This window comes from Coregonus clupeaformis, chromosome 35 (assembly GCF_020615455.1).
Source record: "Coregonus clupeaformis isolate EN_2021a chromosome 35, ASM2061545v1, whole genome shotgun sequence".
NCBI classification, from domain to species: domain Eukaryota; kingdom Metazoa; phylum Chordata; class Actinopteri; order Salmoniformes; family Salmonidae; genus Coregonus; species Coregonus clupeaformis.
In genome coordinates, this window is record NC_059226.1 from 14,213,449 (window position 1) to 14,230,208 (window position 16,760).

Below are 16,760 nucleotides of genomic sequence, written 5' to 3' on the forward strand. Positions count from 1 at the left end.
GGAAAAGCTTTGGACACTGAGACTTGCGTTTCAACAAGCCGGCGAGCTCTTCCCAAAAAAAACGGACTGTTGTGAAATTGTCACGAGAATTTCTATCTCTAATTAATCAAACTTAATGCTCTGAATAATTCCCAGAGGGTGTAAGACTCTGGTTTAATCATGAATTAAACAAAGGTCCACAACCAGCAAGAATGATCTGTATGTTTAATCACGGAGAGCTCTGCCGCCAAAAAACACACAGGCACTTTGCTCCGCCCACCTTTAGGAGGCCTTTAACCAGTTTCTCAGTCCCCTTCATCCTGGAATGTTTGTCTCAGCAGTTTCTAACTCACCCCCTCTGTTAGTGGGTTTATAATGATAACCCTAACACAGTTCACACAGTCATCATCAGTATTGGAGTCAACAATTTTAGTCATAATCATAATTCCTCTATCAGAAATGGAATACCATCAAACCCAGGGAGCTCCAAGACCTTCTTGTCGACAAAATAGTACCTCTTCAGAATGTGTACGTTCTTGGTGATGTTAAATGTTTTACCTGTAGCTTATTATACAATTTTTTTTTTTCATGTAATCACATGGATAGTTATATTAATGTTGTTATTTGTTTACTATTTTAGGTCAGAGACATGCGTCTGCGTCAAAACCTTCCAATTGGAGATATGGTTAAGAGCTACTTTAAACAGCTGGACGACTTTCTTTCCGGTGAGGTAAAACATCTCATACGTTGCATTTGTTTGTCAACTGTGTTTCAAATCTAAACTATTGAGAGGGGTGGAGTAGGTCTAATACCTATGGTGTATTATTTATTATTTTAACCTAAAACATATTTGTTTCACGTTTTTTCTTTCAGCGTTTCAGCTTGTGCTCATGGGAGGTCGTGAAAGCTGAAATGGGGAGCATCCTGAGGGATTTTTTACAAGAAATCAAAAATTCAAAGAATAGCAATCACTCTTAAAACCATGCTGTTACTCTAGTTGCTTTAATGGAAAGATAATAATAATAATACAAGTTGTATGTTTGAGGATTCATTTTATTATTGAACAACTACAGTGCTCTCGGTCAATCCAAAATCCAAAAACTCAAACCTGAATATTTAAGAAAGTAAAAGTGAGGTTTTGGCTTTCTTTGGAGAATATCTATGTGTGCACAATTATTGGGCAACTATTAGTGTGCAGAATTATTATGCAACTAAATGAAAAATGAAAAGTTCCCCCTCTCACTTTTCATCTGTTATAGTGAGAATAATAAACAAACAACTCAAAATTTTCAAATAAACATTTCTGACATATCAAAAAAATTTATGTGACCAATATAGCCACCCTTCTTTCGATAACAGTCATAAGCCTTCCATCCATGGAGTCTGTCAGTTTCTGGATCTGTAGACAATCAACTTTTTGTGCAGCAGCAACCACAGCCTCCCAGACACTGGTCAGTGAGGTGTACTGTTTTCCTTCACCGTAAATCGACCGTTTAAGAAGGGACCACAAGTTCTCAATAGGGTTTAGGTCAGGTGAGGAAGGGGGCCATGTCATTATTCTTTCATCTTTAAGGCCTTTACTGGCTAGCCACGCAATGGAGTACTTCGATGCATGCGATGGAGCATTGTCCTGCATAAAAATCATGGTCTTCTTGAAAGATGCAGACTTTTTCCTGTACCACTGCTTGAAGAAAGTGTCTTCTAAAAACTGGCAGTAGGTTTGGGAGTTGAGTTTGAGTCCATCTTCAACCCGAAAATGTCCAACTAGCTCATCTTTAATAATACCAGCCCATACCAGTACCCCACCTCCACCTTGCTGGCGTCTGAGTCGAAGTGGAGCTCCGTGCCCCGTTACTGATCCAGCCAGGGGCCCATCCATCTGGTCCGTCAAGAGTCACTCTCATCTCATCAGTCCATAAAACCTTTGAAAAATCTGTCTTCAGATATTTCTTGGCCCAGTCTTGATGTTTCAACTAATGTGTCTTGTTCAGTGGTGGTCGGGTTTCAGCCTTCCTACCTTGGCCATGTATCTGAGCACTGAACACCTTGTACTTCTGGCCACTCCAGGTAGGTTGCAGTTCTGGAATATGAGAGCACTGGAGGATAATGGGTTCCTGGTAGCTTCACGTTTGATTCTTCTCAAATCTTTGGCAGTTAATTTGCGTCTTTTTTTCTCAACACGGTTCTTGCGACCCTGTTGACTATTTGCAACAAAACGTTTGATTGTTCTGTGATCACGCCCCAATATCTTAGCAATTTCAAGAGTGCTGCATCCCTCTGAAATACTTTTTACAATTTTGGACTTTTCAGAGTCAGTTAAATCTATTATTTGGCTAATTTTGCCTGAGGAAAATAAGCTGCCTAATAATTATACACACCTTGATATAGGGTGTTGATCTCCTTAGGCCACACCATCCCTCCTTACACAAATAATCATCTCCTGATATGTTTAAATCCAATAAGCATTCCAGTTTATACAGCTTGGAGTTGGGAAATATGAATAATAATGATGATATGGTCAAAATACTGACTTGCCTAATAATTGTGCACACAGTGTAGATGCAGAGGTCCCATAAACTCACATATCTCCAATAAGTCCAATGAAAACACAGGAATATTGAATACTTTGACAGATGATCTACGTGATAGACCTATATTTTACCCACACATGCCTATAGGCCCAGATTCAAAAGCACCCGCAATATAGGCTCCAATTTAAACAGTATTCCCAAGGTCTATACTGGCTGTGCACTGTATATGCTACCAGTGTCTTATTCTGAAAAGCGGGAGCATATAGGAGGGGCTCTACCAAAATATTTCAGACCACCGAAACCCGTTTCTAAAACAAAATAAAGTAATGTTAAGTGTGTAATATATTTTAGAACCCACACAAGGTTGATCTTTATCTTTAAATAGGCAGTTGTGGTCCACAAACCACAATTACCCTTTAAGCAAGTGTTACCAACGTAGTTGCAGACAATAGTTTCTGTGTGCAAATAAAAAGGTGTTGCTTTTGCAAAGACAAGATAAAAAGCTATTGTTTTCGAAGTGAAAGGCTAAACTGAAACAGTTTTGTTCTACACTCTAAAAAGTAAAGGTTCCTGGAGGATCCTTTCGGGGTTCTTCAAATTGAAACTGTGGGGGAACCCCTATAAGTTCTTTGAAGAACTCTTTAAAAGGGTTATTCAAAGAACCCCTTTTAATGGATCCTCAAATAACCTTTTGAAGAACCTTTTGGGCCCCCTCCCCTATTATTATTATTAGTAGTAGTAATACGCTTAACAATAACAACAATAACACTATATTTTAGTTGTCAGTGTTTATTATGATTTTAGTGGCAAAGCAGAATAAAATAAAAATAAAAAAGGTAAACTCCCAGCAGAGCCCAAGTCCAATGGGCATATCCTCTGGCCTGTTGATGTTAATGTGTTGATGTTCTCCGTATCCATAGCCAGAATGATTTTGCAGTGCATTGTGATCGAACAGGTTTCCTGTTATATTCATCAGAGGTGTAGGGAGGGTGAAGTCTGTGAATTCAAAAAAATAGTAATTATACAGATGATTAACAAAACATGCACATGACAGTATTCATACCTTGGTTTTTGTGGTAAATGTGGATGAATAAAACTATTTTGATATTTTTTTTTCATACACATACCTTGTTCATAATGTAGAGGTCTATGGGATTTTCCTTGAAGAGGTAAGGGAGGAGGATTGTACATGTGATCTGCATAACATACCAATACCAATTGACATACAGGTTTACAGATGCCTCCTCGTCTGTATACCTGCAGACACAGACACAAAAGTGAACAGTTCAGTCATCTGCACCCAATACAGCTAGTCTTCAACATATTCTTATAGCATACATATTCTTACCTCTTTGTTGATTGATATCCATTGAATTGGGTCCATTTTCTGTTGAAAAGATAGATGGTATCATCATAAAACAATATCAATTTAGATCATACAAGGGACAAATCTTACCTTAAATTGTGGAGATCTTTACATTTTTCAGTTAAGTGCCTGCACCTGCTGTCCTGTCAAATTCAAATCCAAATGTTTCAGTTGGGCAGTTAGGTTCCTGCAAGAACCCCCCACCAACTAATGAGGTTCCTCGATGAACCCCACCTCCTATGCGGTTCTTGGAAGAACCTTTTGGGGGCAATTTTCAGTGCCAAGAACCCTAAGGTTCTTCAAAGAACTTTGAGGATCTTAGAAGAACCCTTACTGAAACCCTACTTTTTAGAGTGTACACTGTACACCATCCTTACGTTACATTGGATGTAGTGTGGCCAAAGCCACATTCACGCTGCATGTTTGTGCAGATATTAACATACCATGAATACCATAATGTATATATCGTAGTATATAAAAATATGCAAGATATTCAAAGTATACAGGAGCCTTTCAACCAAACCATATTGCAGATAATGTTGCACACTTGAATAATGCAAGATAGTGTTACACTATGTAATGATTCACAAGTGTGCAGACATTTTTACATTGTGTGCAGTTACATTATTTAGCTAATACAACAAAAATGCGGTGTACTGGGATTAATTATTGCATGGGCATTTGGCTTCGGAAAACCATTGTCTTTATTTAATACCACTCATAGAGGGGTATGTATTTGGTGTAGAAGTGTCCCAAACTACCTAGTTGATCTATTTAATCTCCTGCAGGCCGGCATGGCCTGTTAGCAATAAAATGGATGAGATGGTTCGTAACTCAGCAATAGAGACCACAGGGTGAATGCAAACCATCATGAAAAAGAGTCACTCTGTTTTTCCTCATCACTGCAAAAATCAACGGACTTTTTTGTTACAAATGGAGAAATTGACTTACATTGACATTACATGTGAAGTATATCAACTTGTCTTTTGTAATATGCCTATAAAATTACGTAAAGGAAGCACAGCTCAAATGTAAAAGTATGACATTTGTATTTGACCCAGGTTTACTTTGAAGTAAGTAGCAATCACAGTCCATCATAACCACATAATGACTTGCTTACCGTGCAAAGCAGGTGGGTCAATTGCAACCAAGGGGCAGAACTTAACCTTTTACTGCAGTGGGCTAAATAAGGGTCACACAGAGTGATTCTTGGTAGTATTAAACAAATCTGCTTTGAAACGAAAGTATACACCTCCCACACATTGTTATGGGCTTAAAAAAAGAAGACACCTGTACCATGTCAGATATAGAGTTGAAATGTATTACATTTTTAGTTTGCATCCCAATATTACACTTTATATACATCACAGAAGACTGAAAAATAACAAAACAGTTTGACATAGAAACACAGGGATTCAGTCGTAAAAAAATAAAAATAAATGAATTATGAAATTATGAAAAATATGAATAACATTCCACACCATGAATGCAAAAGAAGGCGCTTTTGGTCATTGACTTCAGGAAAGGGCTACCATGTAGCTGGGCGTTAGCAATGGATTTCTTAAAATGCAACAAACAGGAGATTATATTCACCTGCATGTTAAAGGATAAGTTTGCTTTTTTAACCAAATCTCTATTTTTTTTAAATGTAAACGGAGTGCTATAGAAGTGTCCAGACACTTTTTGGGGCGATTTCACTTGGTTTTGAGAAACTTACCCCACCAGCGATATACTTCTTCAGGCTTGTTGTGCAGTGTGGGGGCATGGATATAACATGAACAAAGGCTCCAAAAACACCCAGATCAGTAATTATAGGAAATGGCCAAGATATCAGTACCATAATGCAGGTCTTTAGATGTTGTATACATGAAATGGTGTCATTCCGAAATTTTTACGCAATATTTCTATTCCATTTTGTTGTACTCGAGGAATACTCTCTGTGCGCATGCTTGCACATGCTTTCCATCATCATTGATGGTTTAACAAAAGATAAAATGTCAATAATCTGGTTGCCATCGATGGTTGCAATTGGCCTGATAAATTTTAGTTAAAGCAAGACTTTAAAAGTAGGTGTTCCCAATATCCAGGGGCTGACTGGCCACTCTGCAAAAATTGGACCAGCTGGTCCATTTTTTGCCCACTGGGCCTGTCTAATTTGGGATTTTTTAGCATAATGATCATTATCTGGCTAATGGGGGCCGGTGTGTTAGAAATGACAGGGCTGATTTGTAGTCCCAGTCTGCCCCTGCCAACATCACAGTTTTTTTTTTTTTTAGCACTAGTGGAACTAGTGGAAGCACTAGTGGAATATACATTTTTTTACTCTTTACTTTAATGTTCTCATAGCTTGAACAGGTAAAACATTATTTGAAAGATTTGATAAATCTCAAGTGGGTTTTGTGGATACATTTTTGTATGTAAAGTGCCTTGTGAAAGTCTACACACCCTTGCAAATTTTTCACATTTTCCTGCTTTAAAATTAAATCTAAAAAGGGATTAATGTTGGGATTTTTACCCAATGATGTAAAAAACCTACTCCACATTTTCAAAGTGAAAAACAAAACGTATTGGTCGCATAGGTCTTCACACCCATAGCTGTGGTTCAACTAAATACATCCAGGAGCAAATATTTTCATAAAAATCACACAATTTCCATCTGTTTGCAAAAGTAGTGGTTTTCATGATTTGAGAGCAACTTCCCATCTCTGTAATGTCAGAGGATAGTGGAGAGTGAATTTCAAACAATGATTCAACCTCAGAGCCACCAATGAGCTTTAACCTTTTACTGCAGTGGGCTAAATCAGGGTCACACAGGGTGTTTCTTGGTAGTCTTAAACAAATCTACTTTGAAACAAAAGTATACACCTCACACAAGTGGTTATGAGCTTCCAAAATAGTTGAAATGTATTCAGTTTTGAGTTTGAATCCCAATATTACACTTAATATACATCACAGAAGACTCAAATATAACAAAACTGTTTGACATATAAACACCAGATTTTCAGCATAAAAAATCATGTTTATTAATTATGAGTTATGAAAAATATGAATAATATTCCACCCATGAGGATACTAGGTCATTTGACTGCAGGAAAGGGCTACAAGCATGTATGCGATACAATTTTAGACAAGCGTAGATCGGGGGAGGTTAGGAAATAATCCCAAGACACTGAATATCCCTTTGAGTATGATCAAGCATAGTAATTAATCTCTAGATGGTTATAATATCACCCAAACACTGCAATGATCTGGCCGTCCTTTCTAAATGAACTGTGGGAGAAAATGGAAACCGCTCAGAAATATCTCTATGAGGCTAAAGATGATAAATACAAAATAAATGTTAAAGGAGCAAAGCCAAGGTAAAAACGTTGAGGAAAACATGCCTCAGTCTTTTGAAGACCTAACACCGGGATATCATTACATTTTTCATGAATACAGTGAGCTCCAAAAGTATTGGGACAGTGACAAAACATTTTCTGTTTAGGCTCTGAACTCCAGAACTTTGGATTTGAAATTATACATGACTATGAGGTTAAAGTGCAGACTGTCAGCTTTAATTTGAGGATATTGTGATCCATATTGGGTGAACTGTTTGGAAATTCTAGCACTTTTTGAACACAGTCCCCCCATTTTAGGGGAACAAACGTTTTGGGACAAATTCACTTATATGTGCCCAATAGAAATGAATGGTAAATAATTTATTGTGTCATTTTGGAGTCCTCTTTATTGTAAATAAGAATATGTTTCTAAACACTTCTAAATTAATGTTGATGCTACCATGATTGTGGATCATCCTGAATGAATCTTGAATAATGACGAGTGAGAAAGTTACAGACACACTAATATCATACCCCCAAGACATGCTAACCTCTCACCATTACAATAACAGCGGAGGTTATCATTTTTTGGAGACGGGGGTATGATATTTGTGCGTCTCGGTAGGCATATAAAACAAAAGTCTAGCTACCGAAAGGTTGCGAGTTCATATCTCATCACAGACAACTTTAGTATTTTAGGTAAATAGTTACTTTTCAACTACTTACTATTGTTTTGCTACTTTGCAACTACTTAGCATGTTAGCTAACCATTCCCCTAACCCTAACCTTAACCATTAAGCTAACCCTTCCCCATAATCTTAACCCTTTTAACTAATCCTTCACTCTTTAATCTAACTCCTAAACTTAACCCTAACCCCTAACCCTAATCCCTAGATTAACTAACGTTAGCCAGCTAGATAATGTTTGCCACCTAGATAAAATCCATTACATTTCATACGTTTGAAAATTCATAACATATTGTACGTTTTGAAAATTCATAACATATTGTACATTTTGACAATTCGTAACGTATAATACGATTTGTAATTCGTAATTTAGCATACGAAAGGGGTGATGGAGATCCACAAATTAATACATACCATACAAAACATAACATATCATACTAAATGGTTTGTATCAGAGTTACTTACAGAATAATACTACATGCTCTGAGACCAGGTTGCAGCATCAGGACTAACTAATGCCATTTTTAGTAGGCCTATATGTACATATGTTAGATTAAACGAGATTTCAGCTGTAGAGACCACATTTATTTAATTGTAATGTTTTTCATCGTTACAATAACAAACATTTCATATCAGGTTGCAATAACAAATACAATATGCAATGGCATTCATAAATACAAAAATAAAGGCACGAAAACATTGTTACATTGTGTATAGCCCAAAAAAATCTATCACAACCTAATTATTCAGTAAAAAAAGTGTTTTACTTTGCAGAGTTGTGAATACATTAGCCTACTACACAATAAATGAATACGTTCAAAAACAAATAAATAAACGTGTAAATAAATATTTAAATAAATAGATGTATAAATAAATAATCTCTACACACACACATAAGGCTTATTGGCTAGTCCGTGTTGTGTCTAGTCTTCCCATGTGTAGCAGCACCACTGTCCTTATGTCTTCCCAGCTGCTTGCGCTGTATTCCTGCATGAATGAAATACACATGTGAATATTTTAGAATAGACACATGTTGTATTATCACTTATAAATGTATCCCGATTTGGTGAATGTACTCTCTTGGTAAGACAAATTGACCAACCTACCGTGCCATTCAAGTAACTCTCCAGAGTTGTAAAGTGTTTGCTCATATTTATGTTCACGTCTTTGACAGACTTTGATGGTATGGGCGTCTGCTAAATAACGTAAATGGAAATGTAAATGTATAGCCTTTACATGTTGGAACGAAATATAAGTCATTAATTTAATATTATGATTTGTTTAACACTTTTAACCACATTGTATGATAATATAATAGGATAGGATCATTTTAACCTTTTTGCATTAACGTTAAACGGAGAAAATCACAAATGACACAAACTTACGCATCTGTCCAGCTCCGAGGTCTGGCGTTCGAGGTATGTCATAAACGACTTGTAAAATCCTTTCTGGTCCGAGGCGGTGGACTCATATTTATCACTGCTGTACAATTTCATTATTTTGTTCAGAGTTTGCGAAATGAAGGCAATCTGGTCGTCAGCCTAGAAGAAGAGTGATTGGTATTAGTACGTGCCTTAGGAATTGAGGACAAATATAAGAAAATTATAGCAAATAGCATATTCGTTAAAACCTCATTATATACACTATTAGAAAAAAAGGTTCTGGATAGAAACAAAACATATTTTTTCTAAGAGTGTAGGCTACGCATTTTTCTTACATTGAAATTGTCGACCTGTCTATATAGCTCGTAAGGGAAAGTCATCAGACATTTTGGAGAGACTTCATCACCCTGAGATGCCAAAAAATAGAAACAAAAGATTGCATTATTATTACTGTATACATAAAGGAATAACGGAATTGAATTAAAATAGCAGCACATGAAAAGTTGAAAAGATGATAACAGCTCAATGACCAGATACAAGTGAATAAACATTACCGTATCCTACCATTTTCTCAAGCATCGTTATGGTGTAGTTGCTGAACACATGGAACATGCTCCGAGGCGGAGGTTGTGTACTCATCCAAGTGCATCCGATGGTTTTATTCCAGGTGCAAATCGTCAGGACCAGGAACATCCAAAGGCTTATTGAACCCATTTTAGCTTACTGTAGTTCTCTGTCTGGCCGCAATCAACGGGATGCAAAATAGGTACACTTCCGATAGATAGCCTACTTTAATTCCGACAAAAAAATATATATTCTCCAAAGGATAAAGAGATAAAGTGTACTTCTTGTTAGATCCCTTTCCCGAATTCCCGACTTCTGACATGCTCCAATTCTGTGTCGATCATTTATACAACAATTCTGCACGGTGTTCCAAAAGTGAAAGGTGGAAGTCCGGGTAGACAGGCGCTTTCGTACCTGAGAGTATTGTTTTCCGTCTGGAGAAAATGCACCGAAAGGACAGGTGCATCTCTCGAAGAATTGTTAAATTCTTGATTATTTGTTATTTTATCGTGAAATATTGGCTTATCAACAGGGAACATGTTTTATATGAAAATATATATATACATGTGAACCGATTTTAGTCAGACGATAGCCTAAGTAAATACGTATTTTGAGTTTGGCCTTTCACTTCGAAAACAATAGCGTTTTATATGGTATTTGCAAACGCAAGACATTTCCATTCGCAAACAGAAACTATGGTCTCCAACTACGTTGGAACGACTTGCTTAAAGGGTAATTGTGGTTTGTGGACCACAACTGCCTATTTAAAGATAAAGATCTGTCACGAGGGTCGATGTCGTCCAAGTAAGACCAAGGCGCAGCGTGTCCAAGAAACATGACTTTATTAATATCAAAGTCTGGAACAAAACACGACCGATACGTGAAGTCCTCTGCCACACTGACAGAATAAAGAACAAAAACCCACAATACCCACAGGAAAACAATCAGAATAAATATGGCTCCCAATCAGAGATAACGAGCCGACAGCTGACACTCGTTACCTCCGATTGGGAGTCATTGACCAAACATAGAAAACAACAACCTAGACACCCAACATAGAACATAAACACATAGACTGCACACACCCTGGCTCAACAATAATGAGTCCCAGAACCAGGGTGTGACAGTACCCCCCCCTAAAGGCGCGCACTCCGGGCGCACCAGCATACAGTCTCGGGGAGGGTCTGGGTGGGCGTCTGTCCACGGTGGTGGTTCTGGCCCTGGTCGTGGTCCCCACCCCACCTTAGTCACCACCCGCTTCCCTAGCCTCCTCCATATGACCACCCCCCAACTAAACCCCACTGGATTAAGGGGCGGCACCGGACTAACGGGCAGCACCGGACTAAGGGGCAGCACCGGACTAAGGGGCAGCACCGGACTAAGGGGCAGCACCTGACTAAGGGGCAGCACCTGACTAAGGGGCAGCACCGGACTGAATGGCGGATCCTGGCTGGACGGCTCTGGCGGATCCTGGCTGGACGGCTCTGGCTGATCCTGTCTGGCGGAAGGCTCTGGCTGATCCTGTCTGGCGGAAGGCTCTGGCTGATCCTGTCTGACGGAAGGCTCTGGCTGATCCTGTCTGGCGGAAGGCTCTGGCTGATCCTGTCTGGCGGAAGGCTCTGGCTGATCCTGTCTGGCGGAAGGCTCTGGCTGATCCTGTCTGGCGGAAGGCTCTGGCTGATCCTGTCTGGCGGAAGGCTCTGGCTGATCCTGTCTGGCGGAAGGCTCTGGCTGATCCTGTCTGGCGGAAGGCTCTGGCTGATCCTGTCTGGCGGAAGGCTCTGGCTGATCCTGTCTGGCGGAAGGCTCTGGCTGCTCCTGTCTGGCGGAAGGCTCTGGCTGCTCCTGTCTGGCGGAAGGCTCTGGCTGCTCCTGTCTGGCGGAAGGCTCTGGCTGATCCTGTCTGGCGGAAGGCTCTGGCTGATCCTGTCTGGCGGAAGGCTCTGGCTGATCCTGTCTGGCGGAGAGCTCTAGCGGCTCCGGTCTGGCGGACGGCTCTGAAGGCTCATGGCAGACGGGCGGCTTTGCAGGCTCAGTACAGATGGGCAGTTCCTGCGGCGCTTGGCAGACGGACAGTTCAGACGGCGTTGGGCAGACGGGCAGTTCAGGCGCCGTTGGGCAGACGGACAGTTCAGACGGCGTTGGGCAGACGGACAGTTCAGGCCCCGTTGGGCAGACGGACAGTTCAGGCCCCGTTGGGCAGACGGCAGACTCTGGCCGTCTGAGGCGCATCGTAGGCCTGGTGCGTGGTGCCGGAACAGGAGGTACCGGGCTGAGGACACGCATCTCAGGGCTAGTGCGGAGAGCAACAACAGGACGCACAGGACTCGGGGGACACACAGGAGGCTTGGTGCGTGGTGTCTGCACTGGTGGTAAAGGGCTGGAGACACGCACCATAGAGCCAGTGCGTGGAGGAGACACAGGGCTCTGAAGACGCACTGGAAACCTGGTGCGTGGTGTAGGTACTGGTGGTACTGGGCTGGAGCGGGGAGGTGGCGCCGGAAATACCGGACCGTGCAGGCGTACTGGCCCCCTTGAGCACTGAGCCTGCCCAACCTTACCCGGCTTGATGCTCCCCGTCGCCCGACCAGTACGGAGAGGTGGAATAACCCGCACCGGCCTATGTGGGCGAACCGGGAACACCATGCGTAAGGCTGGTGCCATGTACGCCGGCCCGAGAAGACGCACTGGTGGACTGATGCGTGGGGCCGGCTTCATGACATCCGGCTCAATGCTCAATCTAGCCCGGCCGATACGTGGAGCTGGACTGTACCGAACCGGGCTATGCCTGCGTACAGGAAACACCATGCGCTCAACTGCGTAACACGGTGTCTGCCCGTACTCTCGCTCTCCACGGTCAGTCCAGGGAGTAGGCGCAGGTCTCCTACCTGACTTCGCCACACTCCCTCTTAGCCCCCCCCCAATAAATTCTTGGGTAGTACCCACAGGCTTCCAGTCTTGCCTCCGTGCTGCCTCCTCATATCGCCGCCTCTCGGCTTTAGCTGCCTCCAGCTCTTCACGAGGACGGCGATATTCTCCCGGTTGTGCCCAAGGCCCCTTACCATCCAGAATCTCCTCCCATGTCCATGAATCCTTAGGAGCTGGGTCCTGTTGCCGCTTGACACGCTGCTTGGTCTTCTTATGGTGGGTTTTTCTGTCACGAGGGTCGATGTCGTCCAAGTAAGACCAAGGCGCAGCGTGTCCAAGAAACATGACTTTATTAATATCAAAGTCTGGAACAAAACAACAAAACACGACCGATACGTGAAGTCCTCTGCCACACTGACAGAATAAAGAACAAAAACCCACAATACCCACAGGAAAACAATCAGAATAAATATGGCTCCCAATCAGAGATAACGAGCCGACAGCTGACACTCGTTACCTCCGATTGGGAGTCATTGACCAAACATAGAAAACAACAACCTAGACACCCAACATAGAACATAAACACATAGACTGCACACACCCTGGCTCAACAATAATGAGTCCCAGAACCAGGGTGTGACAAGATCAACCTTGGCTGGGTTCTAAAATCAATTGGACACTTAACGTTACTTTATTTCGTTTAAGGAACGGGTTTGGGTGGTCTGAAATATTATGGTAGACCCCCTCCTATATGCTCCCTGTTTTGAACTAACATTCCAAATGTGGAATTATATTTATGTTGCATGATATCCATGTTGCATGATATCCAGTATATGTGTACTTATTATTATTAATACCTATACGAATCAACAATATTTTACAGAGATATGATGATACAGTCACATGATTTTTGGTGTTCACAGTTTTTCATTGAAGATGATGTTGATTTGGAATAAGATTACATTTCGGATAACATTTCATTGGGAAATTCGTCTTCTTTCAAAGGTTGCATGACACCACGCAATTTCACAAAAGGGTCTGGATGCTTGCCCACACATGGCACGCCTTAACGTTCTACATAGAACAGATATTGGTTCCATATAGAACCCTATATGGAACCCTAGGTTTCTATATGGAACCAATGTTAGTTCAGTGAAGAAGAACTCCTGGGGTTCTGATCAAAGAACCCTGCAAACGGGCTCTAAATAGAACCTTTAGCGGTGCCATATACGAAACAAGCAATATAACACTTTTATCCTAAGAGTGCATGGCAATTAAATGCTACATGGAGGAATAGCATAAACAAATAGGAGGGTCATAAATAATATATTCAACAAAATTACTTATAAAACATGTTTTAATACACTTTTATGCAGAATTTAATTACAATATGCTACTCTGACACGTGTTTTCCTGGCATTGTTCATTTGTTCTGAAAATGTCTCAGGATGGTCCCTATTTCAACTCTCAGGACCTCCCATGCGAACCAACTGAAATTGTAATATATTTTTTTTATCTAAAAATAAAACATACCATGCATAGGCCTACATCATAGGTATACACTCTAAAAATTAAGGGTTCAACCAGGGTTCTTCTAAGATCCTCAAAGTTCTTAGAAGAACCTTAAGGTTCTTGGCACTGAAGATTGCCCCCAAAAGGTTCTTCCAAGAACCCCCAAAGGAGGTGGGGTTCATCGAGGAACCTTCTTAGTTGGTGAGGGTTCTTGCAGGAACCTAACTGCCCAACTGAAACATTTGGATTTGAAAGGACAGCAGGTGCAGGCACTTAACTGAAAAATGGAAAGGTCTCAATTTAAGGTAAGGTTTGTCCCTTGTGTGTTCTAAATTCACATTGTTTTATGATGATACCATCTATCTTTTCATATTTGTGAAAATCTTTCTAAAACAGAAAATGTACCAAATTCTATGGATATCAATCAACAAATACGTAAGAATATGTAGGCTATAAGAATATGTTGAAGGCTAGCTGTATTGGGTGCAGATTAATGAACTGCCCTCTTTTGTGTCTGTGTCTGCAGGTATTGGGCAGGTCCCCAGCAATGGCGATCAATTACCCTTTAAGGGCGGCAGGTAGCTTAGTGGTTAAGAGCGTTGTGCCAGTAACCAAAAGGTCGCTGGTTCTAATCCCCGAGCCGACTAGGTGAAAAATCTGTCGATGTGCCCTTGAGCAAGGCACTTAACCCTAATTGCTAATGTAAGTCGCTCTGGATAAGAGCGTCTGCTAAAATGACTAAAATAAATATATAAATATAAGAGTTTCCCCAAAGCCTGAATCCTTAAGATCTGCAATCAGATTGGAAATCACTTTCTCATGGCCAAAACATTTAAAATCATTCTCCCTACAGAGCAATCCCAATTGCATGGGATCGATTGTGGGGCAGAATCTGACCCAGTGTCATGTATACCGCCAGGATTTTGTGTTTTTTCTTACCTGAGCCGAGATGATTTGCCACTTCACATGCATCCTGGTAGAGAATGATAGACAATGATGAGGGGGACTCTTGTAAAAGTACATTTTCCTTTAAATTTTTTCCATCTGTCACATCCTCTAAAACATTGGCAACAGAGACCTGCATTTTTGCCTGTTTGTATTGGTCTTTCATAGTTGACTGTCCCAGGAGAGATTTCAGTGTCTCTTTGAACGTTCCTTGCCACTAGTATCTGAACCAAGCTAAATCCGAGTGTGCTCAACATAGCTAAAGTTATTTTTGAAAAATGACTTTCATGTTTTGTCCGACCTTAAGACTCCTTCATTATGTACTGTAAGCAGATCTTCTTGTGATACTTCATCAATGATTTGCTTTATCTCACTGTCCTGCAAGTTCAGCATAGACAACTTCTTGTGGAGTTTTGAAAGCACACCTTTCATTCCACAGTTACGGACCTCCTGGAACTTCTCTATTATGGGCTGTATTGTGCTGGCTGGCAACAGCATTTTGGCTTGCATCTTTAAGTAAAACAAGGCTAAGTTACTCAAGAATGCCCCCTGGTCAACTTCATCAACTACATCTTCTTTATCGACATGTGCATCTGCGAGTCTGACAGTCTCATCATCTACTGTGTTTTCTGCATTTTGTCTGACGTGACTGTGATCTGCAAACGGCTCCTTATGTTTTCTGCTCAGATGGGAATTAAAATATGACCTGACCCGGAAATATCTGGAGCAGCCTCAATGGGGAGAAGACACCTTTTTCCCATCTCTGATATGCCATCTCAAATGAGCACACAAAACTGAAAAAACAGGGTTCTGAAATGAGCATCCCTGAACCTGGCAGGTCATGGCAATTCCCCTTGTTGAGTTGCCTCATTCTGAGGTTTTCTTTGTTTTATGACTCCTATACTGTATACACAGGAATTAAAAGCAGAGAAGTTCTTAAAAATGCAAGCGCACTCCTCTAGTGATCATAACTTGGTTGCACCCACTAGGAAAACTAAAATACCAAAGGCTGGCCCTAAGGTAATCTACCGAAGGTCCTACAGAGGGTTCAGACAGGACTCATTTGTGGATGAGATTAAGAATGTACAATGGTTGGAAGTGTGTAGTAAGGATGATCCTGAAATGTCAATAAGTTTGTTTATGAAATTATTTATGAGTATTGCTGATAAGCATGCCCCTTTAAGAAAATGCACTGTGAGGTCAAACGGTGCCCCATGGATTGATGATGAGCTTTGAACTGTAATGATTCAAAGTTATGATGCCAAAAAAGCAGCAGACAAGCAAAGTTATTGTTAATTAAGACATTTTGTGACCAAGCTAAACAAAGGAAAGAAGAAGGGATTTTATCAGCACAAAATTGATGAAGGGCGATTGGAAAAAACTGTGGAGAACGTTATTATGGGTAGGAATTCGAACATGTCCGCCTCTTTTGTTGAATCAGATTTTATATTTATTACAAAACCACACGACATCGCAAACTACTTTAATTAATATTTTACAGGCAAAGTGGACAAGTTGAGGAATGCTATGATTCCAACTGATGGCTCCATGTCATATACCCTTATAAAAGATTGTATCATGAAGGCAATGCATGTTCGAATTTCACCAAG

General features: G+C 40.8%; 1 protein-coding gene across 1 annotated transcript; it reads right to left on the reverse strand.

Moving 5' to 3' along the window:
• Positions 1–8,779: 8,779 nt before the first annotated feature.
• Positions 8,780–9,975, reverse strand: LOC123482670 (interferon a3-like). Its single transcript, XM_045211148.1, has 4 exons — positions 9,826–9,975; positions 9,597–9,668; positions 9,265–9,420; positions 8,780–8,866 (listed from the first exon to the last, which is right to left on the reverse strand). Exons 1-4 carry the CDS (start codon positions 9,973–9,975, stop codon positions 8,780–8,782), a joined length of 465 nt encoding a protein of 154 aa, XP_045067083.1.
• Between the last annotated feature and the right edge of the window lie 6,785 nt (positions 9,976–16,760).